General features: G+C 43.5%; 1 protein-coding gene across 1 annotated transcript in view; it reads left to right on the plus strand.

Moving 5' to 3' along the window:
- The first annotated feature begins 21 nt into the window (after nt 1-21).
- The window catches only part of DEPTOR (DEP domain containing MTOR interacting protein), a 75131-nt gene continuing 59743 nt past the window's right edge, over nt 22-15409 (plus strand). Inside the window, exons 1-2 of the mRNA XM_009087831.4 lie at nt 22-264; nt 400-495. Of these exons, the coding sequence (XP_009086079.1) occupies nt 410-495 (86 nt within the window). The 5' untranslated portion in view covers nt 22-264; nt 400-409. The remainder of the gene's footprint in view (nt 265-399; nt 496-15409) is intronic.

Below are 15409 nucleotides of genomic sequence, written 5' to 3' on the forward strand. Positions count from 1 at the left end.
CTGCCTCCCTGCCGGGGCTGGCGGGGCGGGCAGCGGCAGCAGCCGCTTGGCTCGCATCCCCCGGCGGGAGCCGGCCCCTTCCCGCGGGGGCAGCGCCGACCCTGCCGTGTGACAGCCGGGGGGGGCCGCTGCTGCTTCGGCGAGCCCGGCTGCGGCGCGGCGGCTGCTGCCATGTGTTTCTCCGCCTGCCAGTGACACAATAACACGGGAAGCGGCGGGAGGGATCCGAGCCTGCCGACGGGAAAAGTGACCTGAGGCGCTCAGGTGAGCCGGGGCGGCAGGAGGTGGCTGTCGCTGCCCGCCACCCCCGCGCACAGCCCCGGAGCTGCCGGGGGAGGCAGCGCGGCCGGGGGGCGGCGAGTGCCGGTCCCCCCTCACCCGGCTGTACCGTGCCCGCAGGCCGGCGGCGATGGAGGAGGGCATGAGCAGCATGCAGCAGAAAGCGGCGGAGCTGGAGCACATGGCCGAGGTCCTGCTCACCGGCGAGCAGCTCAGGTAAGCGGTGCCTTCCTCCCGCTTTGCCGGGGACGCATACCCAGGGTCAGCAGCAGCCTCGCTGCCGGCGGGAGGGGGAGGTTTGGGAGGCGGAGGGCGAGGGTCTGCCCCGCGGACTTTCTCTGCACCGGAGCACCTGTCCTGCTTCCATCGCGGCCCCGGGCTCCGGCCCCGCTTCCAGCAGCGACGAGGACGAGGGGCCGCAGCGGCGCTGCGATCCTGGGAAGGTGAAGCACCGCACGGGTGGTTCTGCCGCGGGCACCTCCGCTCCCCTGCGTGGAACAGGAGGTGGCTGGGGGGAGGCTGCTGCGTCACTAAAGGCATCAAACGCTGCAGGAGAGCAGCGTCTTTAACGCTAAAAAACCCCAAAGAAACCATAAGAGGTAAACTGTCTCAGCACCCCACGGAGAGCCAGGGCGAGCGCAGGGCAGCGCTCCCGCACAGCCCGGCCGGCTCTGGCAGCGGCGCCGGACACTGACCCCGCAGAGCTGCTCCTCACTCCAAGGGACTGTTTTTATTTTGCATCAGCTGGTCTCAGCAGATGGAAGGGGATCCCTACTGTCAGTGCCAGCAGCAATTAACAGTGCTGTGTGACTGGAGTTGTGAGCAGCATAGGAGCCTTGAACAAAAATGCCTGACTCAGTTAATTTTAAATTCTGTGGTGTATGCTGGCTATGTGTGCCAGCTGTACCTATACAGTACAGAGGAGAAAAAGTAATTTTAATAATGTCAGTTTGGTAATGGACCATCTTGTGATTTAGGAAGAAAAATCTCAATATAATGTATTATATAATTAACTAGAAGGGGATAGTAAAAATATTCTCCCAGTAGTTTTTCTTGAATTTTTAAAAACTTTTTTCTCAGATGCCAGACAAACACTGAAAAGTGTTAGAAATGTTCCCTGCTTTGGCAGATGCCATCATTGCTGCTAGTACAGACACTGTTACTGTTTGCATCCACGAAGTAAGGAGAAGTACCACTTTGTGATGCACACCAGTAATACTCCTGTTTGGCAAGTAAATGTTATTTTGGTGATTTGGCTGCAGTACATACCAGTGCCTCCTGCAAGTTTGAGATTCTGCTTCAAAGTAGCCTTTAGGGTGACAGAGTACACTGGCACGGGTCCTGCATGGTGGATTTGTTGCAGAGTTGAGCATCCAAGTGTCAGATAAGAATTCTGTTGTTCCTAATTTATTTTACTAGAAGTTGAAGATTTCAGGCTAAAACAAAATTTCTATAAAGATCACATTAATCTTTCTGTGTACCTCACAGTTAAATGCAAAAGCAAAAGCTTTGCAATATTTCCCAAAGGAGAAACTGAGGAAATGTTATTAAGTCTGGCTCCTAGAATCAGCTCATCTGTGTTGTTACCAAGAATTACATTTGTCATTGAATTTATTAAGGTATTGAAACACAGTCATCTTTTTGAGCAAGATGATTTGCAGATACAAAGTAACTATTGCCCATCCTGTGAAGTTTCCCGTGGACATTCCTTCATGAATCTATAAGTGGCTTAGATCTGCTTGTACTGGGAGTTCATGAACCAGTCAGTGTGCATAATGTCTGGCTCCTGCTGAGCAGGGAGATCCTCTCTTCTTCTGGCCCTTTTCCTTCTACCAGCAGTGTAGTCCCCACCTCTTGTGCCTGCTCAGGTGACTTCTTGAAAACAGATCCAGTGTGTTGATTTGGTGTGTAGGTTGATTTTCTGATCTGCTGGCTTCCAGAAGCTACAGAAAATACTGTGTTGGGAATGTGTAGCCAGGAGGAAGAAGTGGTTGTGGTGGAGAAGATACAAAATTTCCATTTGGATAGCAGTGAGCTATCGGGTCAGCAGGAACTGTATTGTGAAACTGCACCCAAAATTGTCCGTTTCCCCCTGATTTTTTCTTAGCTTCATTCTGTTTCTCTGCTGGGATATTCTGTGCAAAGGATTTGTATTCTTCAGTTTTCCAGGCAGTAAAAGCCACAAATAAGTGATAGAAGACTGGCTGGCAGACAAGTCTTAGCCAACCCTGCATTTAAAGTTTCCCTTTTCCTGTCCAAGATAAGCATATAATTGTTAATGTGAAATGAAAATGTGGAGTGTTTTCAGGATCAAAGCAGTTTATATCAGCAGCCTTTGGGGCAGGCAAACAGATGATAGAAAACCAGCACACACGTGCACTCAAGGCAGCATACTGTACTCTATTCTTAGTGATGCTTACAACTGCAAGATTCCCCAGCCAGACAGGTGATTATGTGTGTATTTGGGTGAAAGTGCATGCAAGATGAGCACATAACTGAGGAGTAAAAGTGTAAAATGAAACTGTGAGCATGGTATTACTTACACAAACCCAACCAAATGGAGGTATTTAAAGCACTCATGTACAAGACCAAACAGCATGTGTGTCTAAACTCAAATACTTACCAGAGCTGCTTGATTTAAATTCCTTGCAAATCTCCTAGTGCCTGTCTCACCCTGGCCTCCCGTGTTGCCCCACAGCTCTCATTGCCATGGGCTGTTGCATGTCTGTCCTTCTCTGGCAGGGGTCTGATGCAGGGAGGGTCAAAGTTTTCTGAGCAGCACCTTGGCAAGCCTGGCTTTGCACACTGGCAGTGCCTGTGGTGGGAATGGAAGCCCTGTGCCCTTTTCCACTCCCTAGACAAGTGCACAGTGGCTGGGGTAGGGAAAGGAGCAGGACAAAGAATTTTTTCCTTCACCTTGTTCCTGTCTCTTGGTTGCTTGTGATGTGTGTTTTGCCTTTGCAAGGTCAGGAGCCTCTGCCCTGATGTGTGCAATGTCAGCTGGCGCCCAGGAACTTGGCTGCTATCACGGACTATGATGTAAATCCTGGCCCATGGGTGGGGTGATTTATGGAAAAAGAAATAAGAGCTGTATGTTGAGATATTTGTTAGATAACGGTAAATATTTATATCCAGTAGTGTCCTTTGCCTCTATACTCAGTTGCTGTCTGAGCAAATACCTAACTCTTACTTTTGGTTAATAGAAATGTATCTTTAAAAAAAAAATCTTTTAAATGTATCTTTTAAAAAAACTTAAAAGTTTGGCTCTTGGTGAGCCTTTAAATTATGAAGCTGACAGCTGTGAAGGAAAGATGAAGATTTCAGCAGTGTGGCACACCAGCACAGACCCTTTGGCAGCTTCTGTTGCCATGCAGATTGGCAAGAGATTGGCAAGAGCAAGGCGAAAGCTGGGCTGGGCACGACCCAGCTGTGAGCTCTGACACCGATGGTCCTGCAGGGGCAAACTGTGGAGGCTCTGGCTGCCTGACAGCTCCAGCCACCCAAAATCTCAGCTCCTCCCTTTGTTCTGCTGCAGAGACCCTACAGCTGTTCAGTTGTGAGCTCTCTCTTCTCAGGAGGTTGCAACAGCACTGTCCTTAAAATGTTTGAGAGGATCATGGGACCTTCAGATTCTTCAGGACTGGGAGAGCCCTTGGAGGCCTTCACCCTGCTACATCCCTGCCTGGTACAGCCCTGGGCAAATGAATGTCCCTGAGCTTCCCTGGCCTTGTTTGGATTGGCTGAAAATGTCACATCCATAGTCATTCTTGGAAGCTTAATAATGGCACTACTGAACTTTTTAAGGATTTTTAAGAATTATATCAGAAGCAGAGCAATTCCAAGCTCATTTCTCTCACAGTTGAAGGCAACAGGTTGTGCCCATTTCAGCACTGTTTGGCAGAAGGATTAAAGTATTATGTCTGGGTTTGAGCATTGACTTGGATGGAGCTGATCTTGCCCTCTGGCAACCAAAAGCAGTTTCCATGGGCATGTTTTGCTATAGAGGCTTGTTGCAGGTCTTCCAAGGTAAGGGTGTCTGAAATCTCCTCATCTGCTGATTGTTTCTTGATGCCAGATTGTCACCAAAATCTTGTGTATCTCCCAAGAGTCCCTCATTTCTTGCAGTAAACGTGCCTAGTAATTCTGGAATCAGGCTTCAGTTGACTGAGCAGCAATATTTAAACACCTATTATTACCATTGTATATGGTGTACAGTTCTCTGTATAAAGTGTAACTTCAATGACATTTAATGTCTCTGCAGAATTTTGGATCCCTCTTTATCATCAGTTCTCACAAGAAACTACATCTTTCCCTATCTACACTTCTGTAAAATAAATGGGTAAATAAATATGTTTTATTTATACACACTTCTCTAGATGAGGCTGTGATTTTGATAGAATAGGTTTTATAATCAGCATCATCTTTCTTTCTACTTGGAGAAATATGTAGCATGTTTCTTAGAGATTTTTCTTTTTTTTTTTGGAAGAGACAGAAGATTCAACAGAAATTTATTTCCCTTTTTGTTGGAGTTGGTGTATGAATTTTGATGCACAGAGTTAAAGGTCTTACTTGATAAACAGCTACATATTTTGAAGCTGTAAGACAAAACCAGTTTCATTCATCTTCCAAAGGTTTCACTTAAGGAACCTTATCACTTTCAGAAGCCACATTTGAGTGCATAACTTTCAGAGTCATTAACCTGTGAAGGGTGGCAGCACCTACAGGTTCATAGCTTTTTTCTCATTCTAAGCAATAAACAGTCAATATTTTTTTCATGGTTGTAGGATTGAAAAGTTCATTAGCTCTGTAAGATGCAGAAAGCCTATGGCACAATACACTGATAGTTTCAAGAGCAATAATATCAAAAGACCCCTAGTGTTAATGTATTGCTGTGATACAGAATTATATAGACTGTACAGTTACAGAATAAATTAAATGCCATCACTGTGGTTGAAAGTGTGTTAAGACTCTGTTGCAAGCTTAGACTCTAAAAGGATTTGAGATATATAATTGTCTAGAGGTCATTTATTCTCAAGTCACATCCCTAGATGTTAAACTAACATCTATGCCATTTGAAGAACTGACAGAATCTCTTAAAATGAGATTTTGTAATCTGCCTAAGACAATCCAATTTTGTACTTCCTCCTCAGGGAATGATTGTTTTTCTACCCCCTGAGCATTTTTCTTGCCACTTCCTTAGTTCTTCACCATGCAGTGGTTGCATTTCCCAAGAGCTGATTAGGTTCAAAACTAACTCTGAAAAAAGTAGTTTTCAGGGGTCTCACTTGAGAAGACCCTTGTATGCTCACTTCTTCAGCTTGAATAGAACACAGAGATTACATCATCAGATCTCTGTGGAGCAGACTACTCCAGAACTCTCTGTACAAATAATTTCACTTCCATAAATTTGTTTTCCAGAATCAAGCAAACAAAACAATTGTCATTTCTCTTTTTGAGATTTCACCAGAGGGATACATTGAAAGAAAAGATGTCAAAGTGAAGGCTGGTAAAGCTGCAAAATGAAGTGTTCTGAAATTAGGTTTCCTGTTCACGCTACTCTATCACAACAATTTCAATTACATATATTTATGATGTATATATAATATAAATTATTATGTATATACTATAAATTATTTCATGTTTTTTAAAAAAAGTGTTTCTCAAATTTATATGTTAATTTTTCTAGAGTCTTTGATTCTTGATTCACCCTTTCATGTGTTTCAATCTTGCCTGTTGGTCCTAATTCTAATGACAAACCCTAGCTGTATATATAAATGTATAAGATTCCTGGGCCAGGAATTTCAATTTCTCATGTCCTTCAGTAAAATCTGGGCTTCAGTGGTTCTAGAAATGAAGATGTAAGGCTTTGTTTCCTTATTTCTTTCCTTGTAGCTATGCCTTTTAATAATTCAGTTGTTGCCCTCAGCAGCTTTCCTCAAGTGCAGCCCAGAGATCAAGTCGTTAACAACGCATGTGCAAATAGTGATCGTTCTTTCACTGTGTACATAAGAAGGCAAGTGTTGTATGAGTGGTTTGTGCTGTATATTTTATGTATTCCATTCCAGATGGAGTCAATCATTAACTTTGGTCTCAGGTTAGCAGAGATCAGCAGGCGATTTGATGTGTAGAGCATGTGCAAGAAAATTTTTATTTATTTTATGTTAGAGGAGTTGCCTATGAAAAAGTGAAAGAAACTTGTTTCAATGTTGATGGTCATGCAGGGAAGGCAGAATGAATGTGCCAAAATTAATCTAGGTTTGCATTTATTACATGAATCCTGCTTCTGTGGGAGCAGTGGCCATAGGCTGGCACCATGACAGAGAAGCCTACCTATCACTTGTCATTATAATTTACTGTTTTTGTAGCAGTAGTGCCTAGGAATTTGAGCTGTTTATCAGGTCCCATCAGGGGTAGCTGCTGTATGCTCTGAGGAAAAATAAAGCCCTTGCAACACAAATCTTGGCTGAGGTTGGTTGCAGTGTCTTGCAGCAGTGGGGGGTTCTGGACAGTGAGGGATGGTCTCTGTGAAGCCACCAAGGTGGGAGTCTGTCAGGACTGAGATTTCTGGTTTGGGAGGTCAGACCTCGAGCCCAAGAGTGGCATCCTGAGAGCGTAGAGAAAAATAACTCCCAAGTGTGGAGATATATTTTAAACAATTTTAATGCACAAACCGCTGGAATTAAATAGGTGTTCTTGCCTCCCGCTTCCCTCCTCTTTGTTTCCCAGTCCTCTGGACTGGCTTAAGCACCTCTGGACCATCACCATATGGTGACCTGCAGTGGGGGAGTGATCAGCAGAGCTTTTGGAAGGCTGGTATTTCAGTTGGGTCAGTTTTACAAACCAATTAACCACATGACCACAAAAAAGCTTTCTCTGAAGAAGTTCAGGGGGAGAAATGGGTGCTGGCTTCCCCCATGTCACTGGAACACACACGGTTTGAGGCTGTGGTTCACTGATAGAGCGGATCCAGCTGCAGGCTGCCACTGCCCCGCTCTTATCACTTCCCTTGCACTCCGCACTGGTGTTTGAGTGGGATCAGAAGTTCAGGGAACTGAAGCAGCTGAAGCCAAATAAGAAAAATTTAACTTTCTAAACAGGTTCAGCTTGAAGTCAGACCACTGCCAACACTGGAGTGAAGAGACAGTGGAAGCACATGGTCAAATACAGGAAGAGGGAATGGTGGCAGCAGCCACTGCTGGGTTTGCTTGACCACCCCCTTAGGGTTTAATTTGCTGGATTCCCATTAAAAAATTTCAGACTCCAATAGAAGACATTGTAAAAATGGTGTTGAGTTTAAAATGCCCAATGTACATGTTGTTATTGGACAAGAACAGAGACTAGGTTTGACAATGTCTTTTTTTCTTTCAAGGCTTTTACCATTACCTCTGCACTCATCACAGTATTGTGTGTGAATGGACATTCAAATACTGACATTTCATGCGTTTTGAAATTTGTACTGTGCAATTTGCATGACCAGCTTATCACCAGTGTGACAGCACTACTTCAGAAGGCAACCCTGACCTTAATTATCAGCCTTTCACAGTTTTCATAGTTTTCATCTCAGCAGGGCCTCAATCTAGTAAATGGGTTCAGACCTCAAAGGTACAGTTGCAAATAATTAAAAATTATTTCTGATTGCACTTGCTAATTCAGAGGGAATATAGAAGCATGTTTCCACATCACAAGGCTGTAATTCTCCATTTCCTTGCAATTGTGTGGTTGGGTCATGGGCTACCACAGCCGTGTCACAGGGATTTGCAGGCAGATGAGGGTTTTCTGGTTTCTGTGAGGAGCCAGGGGAAGGTCACTCTGTGGGTTTTACAGGACTGTTGATTCAATGTGTCTGGCTACTGCTGCAGAAAGGAGCAGCCTCCTGGAGTGGGGCTTCTGCTGTATGGCTGGTGCACTGCACTGGTGCATGTCTGAGCCCATGGTGAACAGCTGGGGGGCTCAGCCAGGGTATCATCCTGTCAAACTAGCACTGATGATGGTGTAAGGGGTGAGATGACCTGGCCTGAGGTCAGGGGATGGGGACCCCACAGTGAGATTGTCTTCTCAGGGGATCAGTTCTTGAAGTATAGCCCTGCCAGTCCAGGAGCCCCTTCTCAACCCCATTCTTGCCCTGCTCAACCCTTGTTTGCGTGTCAGGTTTTTGGCAGAGATCATAGCAATGCTAGACGAGATTTGGGTGACTCCATCCAAATGTGTCAGTGGCTGTTTGGGTGAGGTTGCCTTCTCTATTAAGGCAGCAAACACAGAGATGCTCACTTCAAGGTAAAAAATCAAAGGACAAACTGTTACTAACTGGCTGATCAGAAGCCAACATACCTAAGAGAAGGTGATAGCAAAGATGGGATCTTGAAAGTCAAGTCTGTAATACTGTGTTTGGTGTGGCACAAGAGGAGAAGGCAGTGGAAGGAATCTGAGAGACAGACACTGTCATTCTTCTCAAGAACTGTGGCAGCTATATTTCCAAGCTGTAATGCTAGATAAGATTTAAACAGGATCATGTTTGTTGAGGACAGTGCATAGAAGATTGAGGTGGAAAATAATAGGGAAGGAGAGCTTGAAACAGAACTTAAACTTTCTGGGGGAGTGGTATAGCTGTCCTGAAAGGGGCATTGCACAAGGGATGTGCAGAGACCAAAGTTCTGCTGATGCAGCACTATGATATTTATCCTGTATGAATCTTATATGCTGTATCTGGTTTGGGAAGATTCTTCCACCCCCAGTAGTGCAGTGCATGCAGCCTTTGACTGCATGTTACAGAGGTTTCTGTGTGTTTGCTTCCTTGCTTCTCACACTAAGTACTGTGGGGTGATTTTCTGTAGTGTTTCTGTTAGTGTCCAGCTGAACAGCTGTACAAGCCACTGGCTCTGCGTCTGCACCTCTTGCCTGTATTGGGCCAAATGGGTTTATTGGCAGTTAAAAAGAAGTGTTTGGATGTCCTGTCTGTTGCTCTTCACATTGTGACTTGTGTCTTCAAGGCATTGTGGCTGCTTAAAGCAGGCCTGCCTGTCCCTTTGTGTTTGTACAAGCCAGTCTTGGCCCTGGTTTAAGAGGCAAAGCAAAGGCAAGACATGATTACAATATGGTTAGTAAAAACAATGATTTTTGATTTAATTCCAATGAGTATTGCAAAATATTCACAGGAAGCTGAATTTTTGAGGGTTTATCTGAGGAATCAATCCAGCATTTATGCTCATCCTCTCTGGAAGGAGAATCTGACAACACACAGCCAACACATCACTCAAAGTAAGGATTGCAAATAATGGAAATTACTTCTGAAAAGATATTAGCTAAGCATTATTTATAGCACTGATTGTCAGCAGTGGAACAATTTCCTTTCATTTTTTTCTGAAAAGATCCTTGTCTTGATAATCATACATCCTTTTCTGCAGTAGCATATAATTGTATAGTTTAGAAATTAGGGGGATATAATAGAAAGCTGTTAATTGTTTCCTGATGCTCAGGATATAATTAACTTACACTTTCCCCTAGTTGAAATTAATTAATTTTTACTAAGATGTAGAAAAAGTAACTTAGCTTAAACTGCTATTTTGCTGGTTGTTCAGTGCAAACAGAGGGAGATAGTCACAGGAAGAAGCTCAAAGTAGAGTTATCATGTATAAATCCCAAAAGAGATTGTACAAATACCATTTTGAGAGTGTCTAGAAGCTTAAAAACTTGCCTTGGACAATTATTTTCAAAACTCTTAGCATGTTAGACAAACTCACACCTTTCAAGACTTTTGGGAAATGGTAGAAATAGGTGAGATTAAATGAGGTTAATAAGTAGATCTCTGTGACAAGAAAAATGGGTCCATAATAGGAGCCATTGGTATCATGTTACTGCATGTCTAATTAGACAAGGGATGAAAATGGGCTCTTAAAAACACACTGAACAGAAGAAATAAAACAAGGGTTTTTAAAAGCTTTATTTTATTTTAAAAAGCTTTGTTTATTTATCTTTAATGTATGCAAAATTATGCAACTCTAAAATGCACTGCCAAAAGTTGTCTTCCTGCAAGACTCAAGCCCCAAGGAGGGCTGGTTCCCAGGCTGGGATTGGGCCAGGGCATGTGATATACAAGGAGGTGCTGAGGGCTGGATCTGCTCAGCCTAGGGAAGAAAAGGCCTGGGAGATTCTTCTGGTTGTAATTACTAAAATGGGACAATGTAGGGAAAGGGGGAGAGAATTTTCCAAAATGCACAGGGATGGTACAAGAGGCAGTAGTAAAAATTTGCAAGGGACTTTCTAATCAGATATTTAGAAATACTTATTGTCTGTGAGGGTAAGTAAAAAAGTGGAATAGGAGTCCAGAGAAGCTCTGAAATATTAAAATCTTGCCTGGACATGACCCTGAGCAACTTGTACTAGCTGGTTATGTTTTCAGTATAGGTTGGACCAGATGACCTCCAGAGATCCCTTCCAACTGAATATTTTATCAAGGCATAGTGTGTTGTCTTCTTTAAGCTGTGGTAGCTGATATTATCAGGTTTTTGTTGTTGGCTGGTAACCAGAGAAAAGTATCCACTCAGTGACACTGGTGGGAGGGCTTTTGAGGATCCCTCCTAACCTACTCCAGTGCAAAAGCAGCTGCCTTGGTTTGTACCACTGCTCTCACATTGTCCAGCTTTTCAAGCAAATTTAAGGAGGAGAAATAAATCAATTTCCAAATGACTCCCAAGAACTTTTGAAATATCTCTGTTTCAGCTAGGATTTTTAGGAAGATATGAAGGTGGCAGCCTGACTCTCTTGACCTCAATGTCTTAAGTTAGGCTAGGGTTTTACCTCAGATTATGTGAGATTCATCAAATGCCAACATCACAACTCTTCCCACCACCAAGATTTCCAAGATGTTTGTGATCTGTAGATTCATGCTGCAAGAACTTGGGGTACAGAAACCATATTTGTGCATAAGTGGACATGCTGGTTTTATAGCAATCCATGAAGAGTGAGAAAAGGGAAAAGGCTGGAGACAGTGTAGAGGGTAATATGTGCTGTAAGGCCAGTAGGTCATGGTGCCAGAAATGCTGCTGGCTGTGCCATGCTGGCATTACAGGAGAAACAGTAATCTCAGGGCCAGCCACCTGCTCCTCTTTCTCACTGCCTGCATGACACTCTCAGATCCCCTCATGCTGTGCACAAAGGAGGGACCAGTTTGGGAGTTCATTTGTGTGCACACTGTGTGCACAGGTTCTTGTGCATAGTCCTGAAGCTCCAACTTTGCTTGTGGAAAAAGAATTTTCATTCACATCTTGAAAGAGGAAGGCATTTGAAATATTAGCATTTTCTTCCCTTGGAGGGGCGCATCTCATCCTGTAGTCTGTCCTGCAGTCAAAGACATGCTTATATCGGGCATGTGTCCTACCATTATTCCACCTATTTAAAAATAATATTTCCTTCAGCACACACAAAACAATCAGATTTTTGCTTTCTCTATATGCCATTGTGCTTTATCACAATGTTGCAAGGCCCAGGTCCTTTAAAAATATTTCCTCATGGGGGAAAATCTAATCTCCTTAGTTTTCTATAAAGTGGTGGTTTTTCCAAGTGCTATGATTTGGGCCTGCTGTAATGAATCAAACACCAGTGGTTGAAAGAGAATTGCTTGCATTCAATTTGTTGGGCTACAAGCAGCTGGAGCTGCTACAAACTAATGTGTTACTTACTTCATATTACTTTTTTGGGTTGAATCTGTAAATCAACACCAGCTGAAACACTGTTTCCTACGTTATTTCACACAAAATATGTTTGTACCCTGTGTTGCTTGCTCTTCTGATGAATATGGACCCTCTGAGTTTAGATGGGGCCAGTAACAAAAGTACTCTTGGGAAAGATATTATAGGGCCAAAGGAGGAAGAAAGAACTGTTCAGGAGAAGCCAAATAAAAATGGAAAGAAGAATTTATTTAAACATATCGTGGCTAAGGAAAAGTTCCAGTGGAGTGGAAATTGTGAAATTTTGTTTGCAGGCTGAAAATTACACAGCACATCTTTTTATGTGAAATATCAGTATTCCCTCTCAGAAAATGAAAAACCTGTAGGAAAAGGCCAGAAAGGCATTGGCCACTTGATCTTTGGTTTCATGTCTTCAGTGGCCACAAACCTTTTGCAATTTCAGCAGTTCATATCTGCACAGCCTACTTACACATGGACTGAAATGTTGTATATCTTTATCTACAATCTGCACGAGGGCATCAAGGGCACCCTCAGCAGCTTTGCAGATACCAAGTTGTGTGGGAGTGTTGATCTGCTGGAGGGCAGAAGGGCTTTACAGAGGTCTTTGGACCGGATGGATCAGTGGGCTGAGGCCAATCTTATGACACACAACAAGGCCAAGTGTCAGGTCCTGCATTCTGTTCACAGCCCCATACAATGCTCCAGTTGGAGTTGAGTGGCTGGAAAGGTGCCCCTTGGGAAAGGACCTGGGTGTGCTGGTCAACAGCTGCTGAACATGAGCCAGTGTGTGCCCATGGCCAAGAAGGCCAGTGGCATCCTGGCCTGGATCAGAAACCAGCAGGACCAGGGCAGGGATTGTCCCCCTGTACTCAGCCCTGGTGAGGCTGTACCTCAAATCCTGTGTGCAGTTCTGGGCCTCTCACTACAAGAAGGACATGGAGGGGCTGGACTGTGTCCAGGGAAGGGAACAGAGCTGGGGAAGGGTCTGGAGCACAAGTCTGATGAGGAGCAGCTGAGGGAGATGGGGGTGTTTAGCCTGGAGAAAATGAGGCTCCAGGGAGGCCTTATCAATCCTTACAAGTCCCTGAAAGGAGGCTGTACCTGGTGTGGGTTGGTCTCTTCCCCCTGGAAACAAGCAATAGGACAAGAAGTAATGGCCTCAGGTTGAACCAGAGGAGGTTTAGATTGAATGTTATGCAAAATTTCTCCCCTGAAGGGATTGCTAAGCACTCAAAAAGGCTTGCCCAGGGAAGTGGTGGAGTCATCATCCCTGGAGGAATTTAAAATATATGGCACTTAGGGACCTGGTTTAGTAGTGGACTTGCCAGGCTTAAGGGTTGGACTTGATGATCTTAAAAGTATTTTCCAGCATAAACATTTATATGATTCTGTGATTTTCTCATTCAACTGGTTTTGTTTACATTCAAATTAAGACCTAATGAACTGTGCTTTGATAGCCAGCATGAATAAGGGCCAAACCTTGGCACATGCTCTGGCCATGCTCCACCTGCCTGGGTAGCTGCAACCAGTGGTCTGTTGGCCCAACTGTGCTTGTTCAAACCACCTGAGGAGCAACCATAGCCAAGCTGCAACAGATCTTCCTTTCTTCAGGCAAGAGATGTCAGGGCTGTTCTTGAGGTGCTGAATCATCTTGAGGATGATTAACACAGTGCTGGGCCATTTAGACCGATGATAGGTGAATATCTGAGTTTGTGTAAAGGCACCATGCAGGCCTGAACCACTCGGCTCCTCTTATCCTGTTGCCCATCTAAAGTCTATCTCTAACTGTGCAACATGTGTTTTGGATTCTAGCTGAGGCCCAAGACCAAGTTTGGAGTATGCTGTAAACATAACCATGCTGTTATAATCTAAATCCAGCAGCATTCTACTGGGGCTGATGAGTGAGTAAAGCTGATGCTGTTACTTGGTGAATAAGGGTCAGGATGCGTGGTCTGAGTTATTAAAGCGGTAAGAAGTCACATTTTGAATTTATTGTCAGATCACATAAATACCTGTTCACTGAGATTTCTGCATGTGTGGAGAGAGAATATTGCTTACAAGAAGAAATGGCAAACACATGGCCCAGCAATGGGAGCAAGCTGTTCAGTAGAGCAGCAGAACTTCTCTGGATCCCTTAGGGATTTATTACTTTAAAGGAAAACTTCCATTTAGTCTTAAGAGGAAAGGAATATTAATATTTTCAAAGCTGTAATATTAATCTTTTCAAAGCTTATATACTTGTGAGCTTTTGACAAGGCCTAATTAAACAAGACAAGATCATTGATAGTATCCTGACAGAAGAACCTATTCATAAAGAGTGGTTGTGCCACAGCTGTGTATCTGTTAATATCATAATATATGAGATGTAGAAAAATGCTGAGATAATCAAACAAAACAATCCCCAGGCTAGATTTTTTGCAAAAGAAAAATATTTTAAATCGACTCAGTATTTAACTATGATTTTTAATAACCGATTTTCCCTAATGATGAAGTTCTTCATTAGCCTACCAGAATTTAGGCAGTGAGCATCTTCATCCCATTAAATAATCCCCTTATATTCACATATCATGATTCTTGCTGTTACGGGTTTGCAGGACCTAGATAGAGATTCAAAGCAGATACAATGGTTTTTTTGCCACTAAAACATTTGTGTCAGAGAGCAATCCTTTCTGTGTTTAAAAAATAAATGCAGTAATGTTATGTTGCAAAATTGTTGAGTAAAATCATTGTTACCATTGGCGTGCATTCATTTGGAACTCAGTGTAGTCTGGGGGAGTCAGTAGATTTCTGAAACATTTTTCATTTTTTCATCTGCACATGGTGGTTTATTTTTTCTTTTTCTTTTGGCAGTGAGATCTTATTGAATGTTACAGAATTTTCTGTAAGAAGAAAATGTATAAATGAGCAGAATGTTAATTAGGATTATGCTGCTTTGTTGCCTCCAGCTGACTGGAAAGGTCATCCTGGTTTATATTTTACTCTCAAAGACAAGACAACTTAAGGGAACTCTAAAAGGCTGTAACACCATTTGATTTAGACTTCTAACCTATTTTGATTTATTCACTTTAATATTTACGTACTCTATATTATTTCAATAAATATAATAAATATGTGCCACTATTATAAAATTAGACAAATTTCAGGCTAAGAAGACCAAGCTGACTATGACTGTATAGACATGTTCTTTGCAGTAACTTCACAAGATCTCAGGTTAGAAGCTGGAGGTCCCTGCAAACCTGGTGACCTGGATCTCAAGAGGATGAGTGAATGTTGCACGTGGAGGCAGGAAAGCCAACTGGTTTCAGACATGTAGAGACTTCAGCCAAGGGTCAAATGCAGAGCTGGTCTGTGCAGCTGGCAGAAGGATCCTCAGCCATTGCAGTTGCTCCTGGCTACTACACTTTGATTTAGCAAGGAAGCAGAGCAGGCCCTTGGTCTCTATGCAT

The sequence above is a fragment of the Serinus canaria genome, chromosome 2 (genome assembly GCF_022539315.1).
Source record: "Serinus canaria isolate serCan28SL12 chromosome 2, serCan2020, whole genome shotgun sequence".
NCBI lineage: Eukaryota > Metazoa > Chordata > Aves > Passeriformes > Fringillidae > Serinus > Serinus canaria.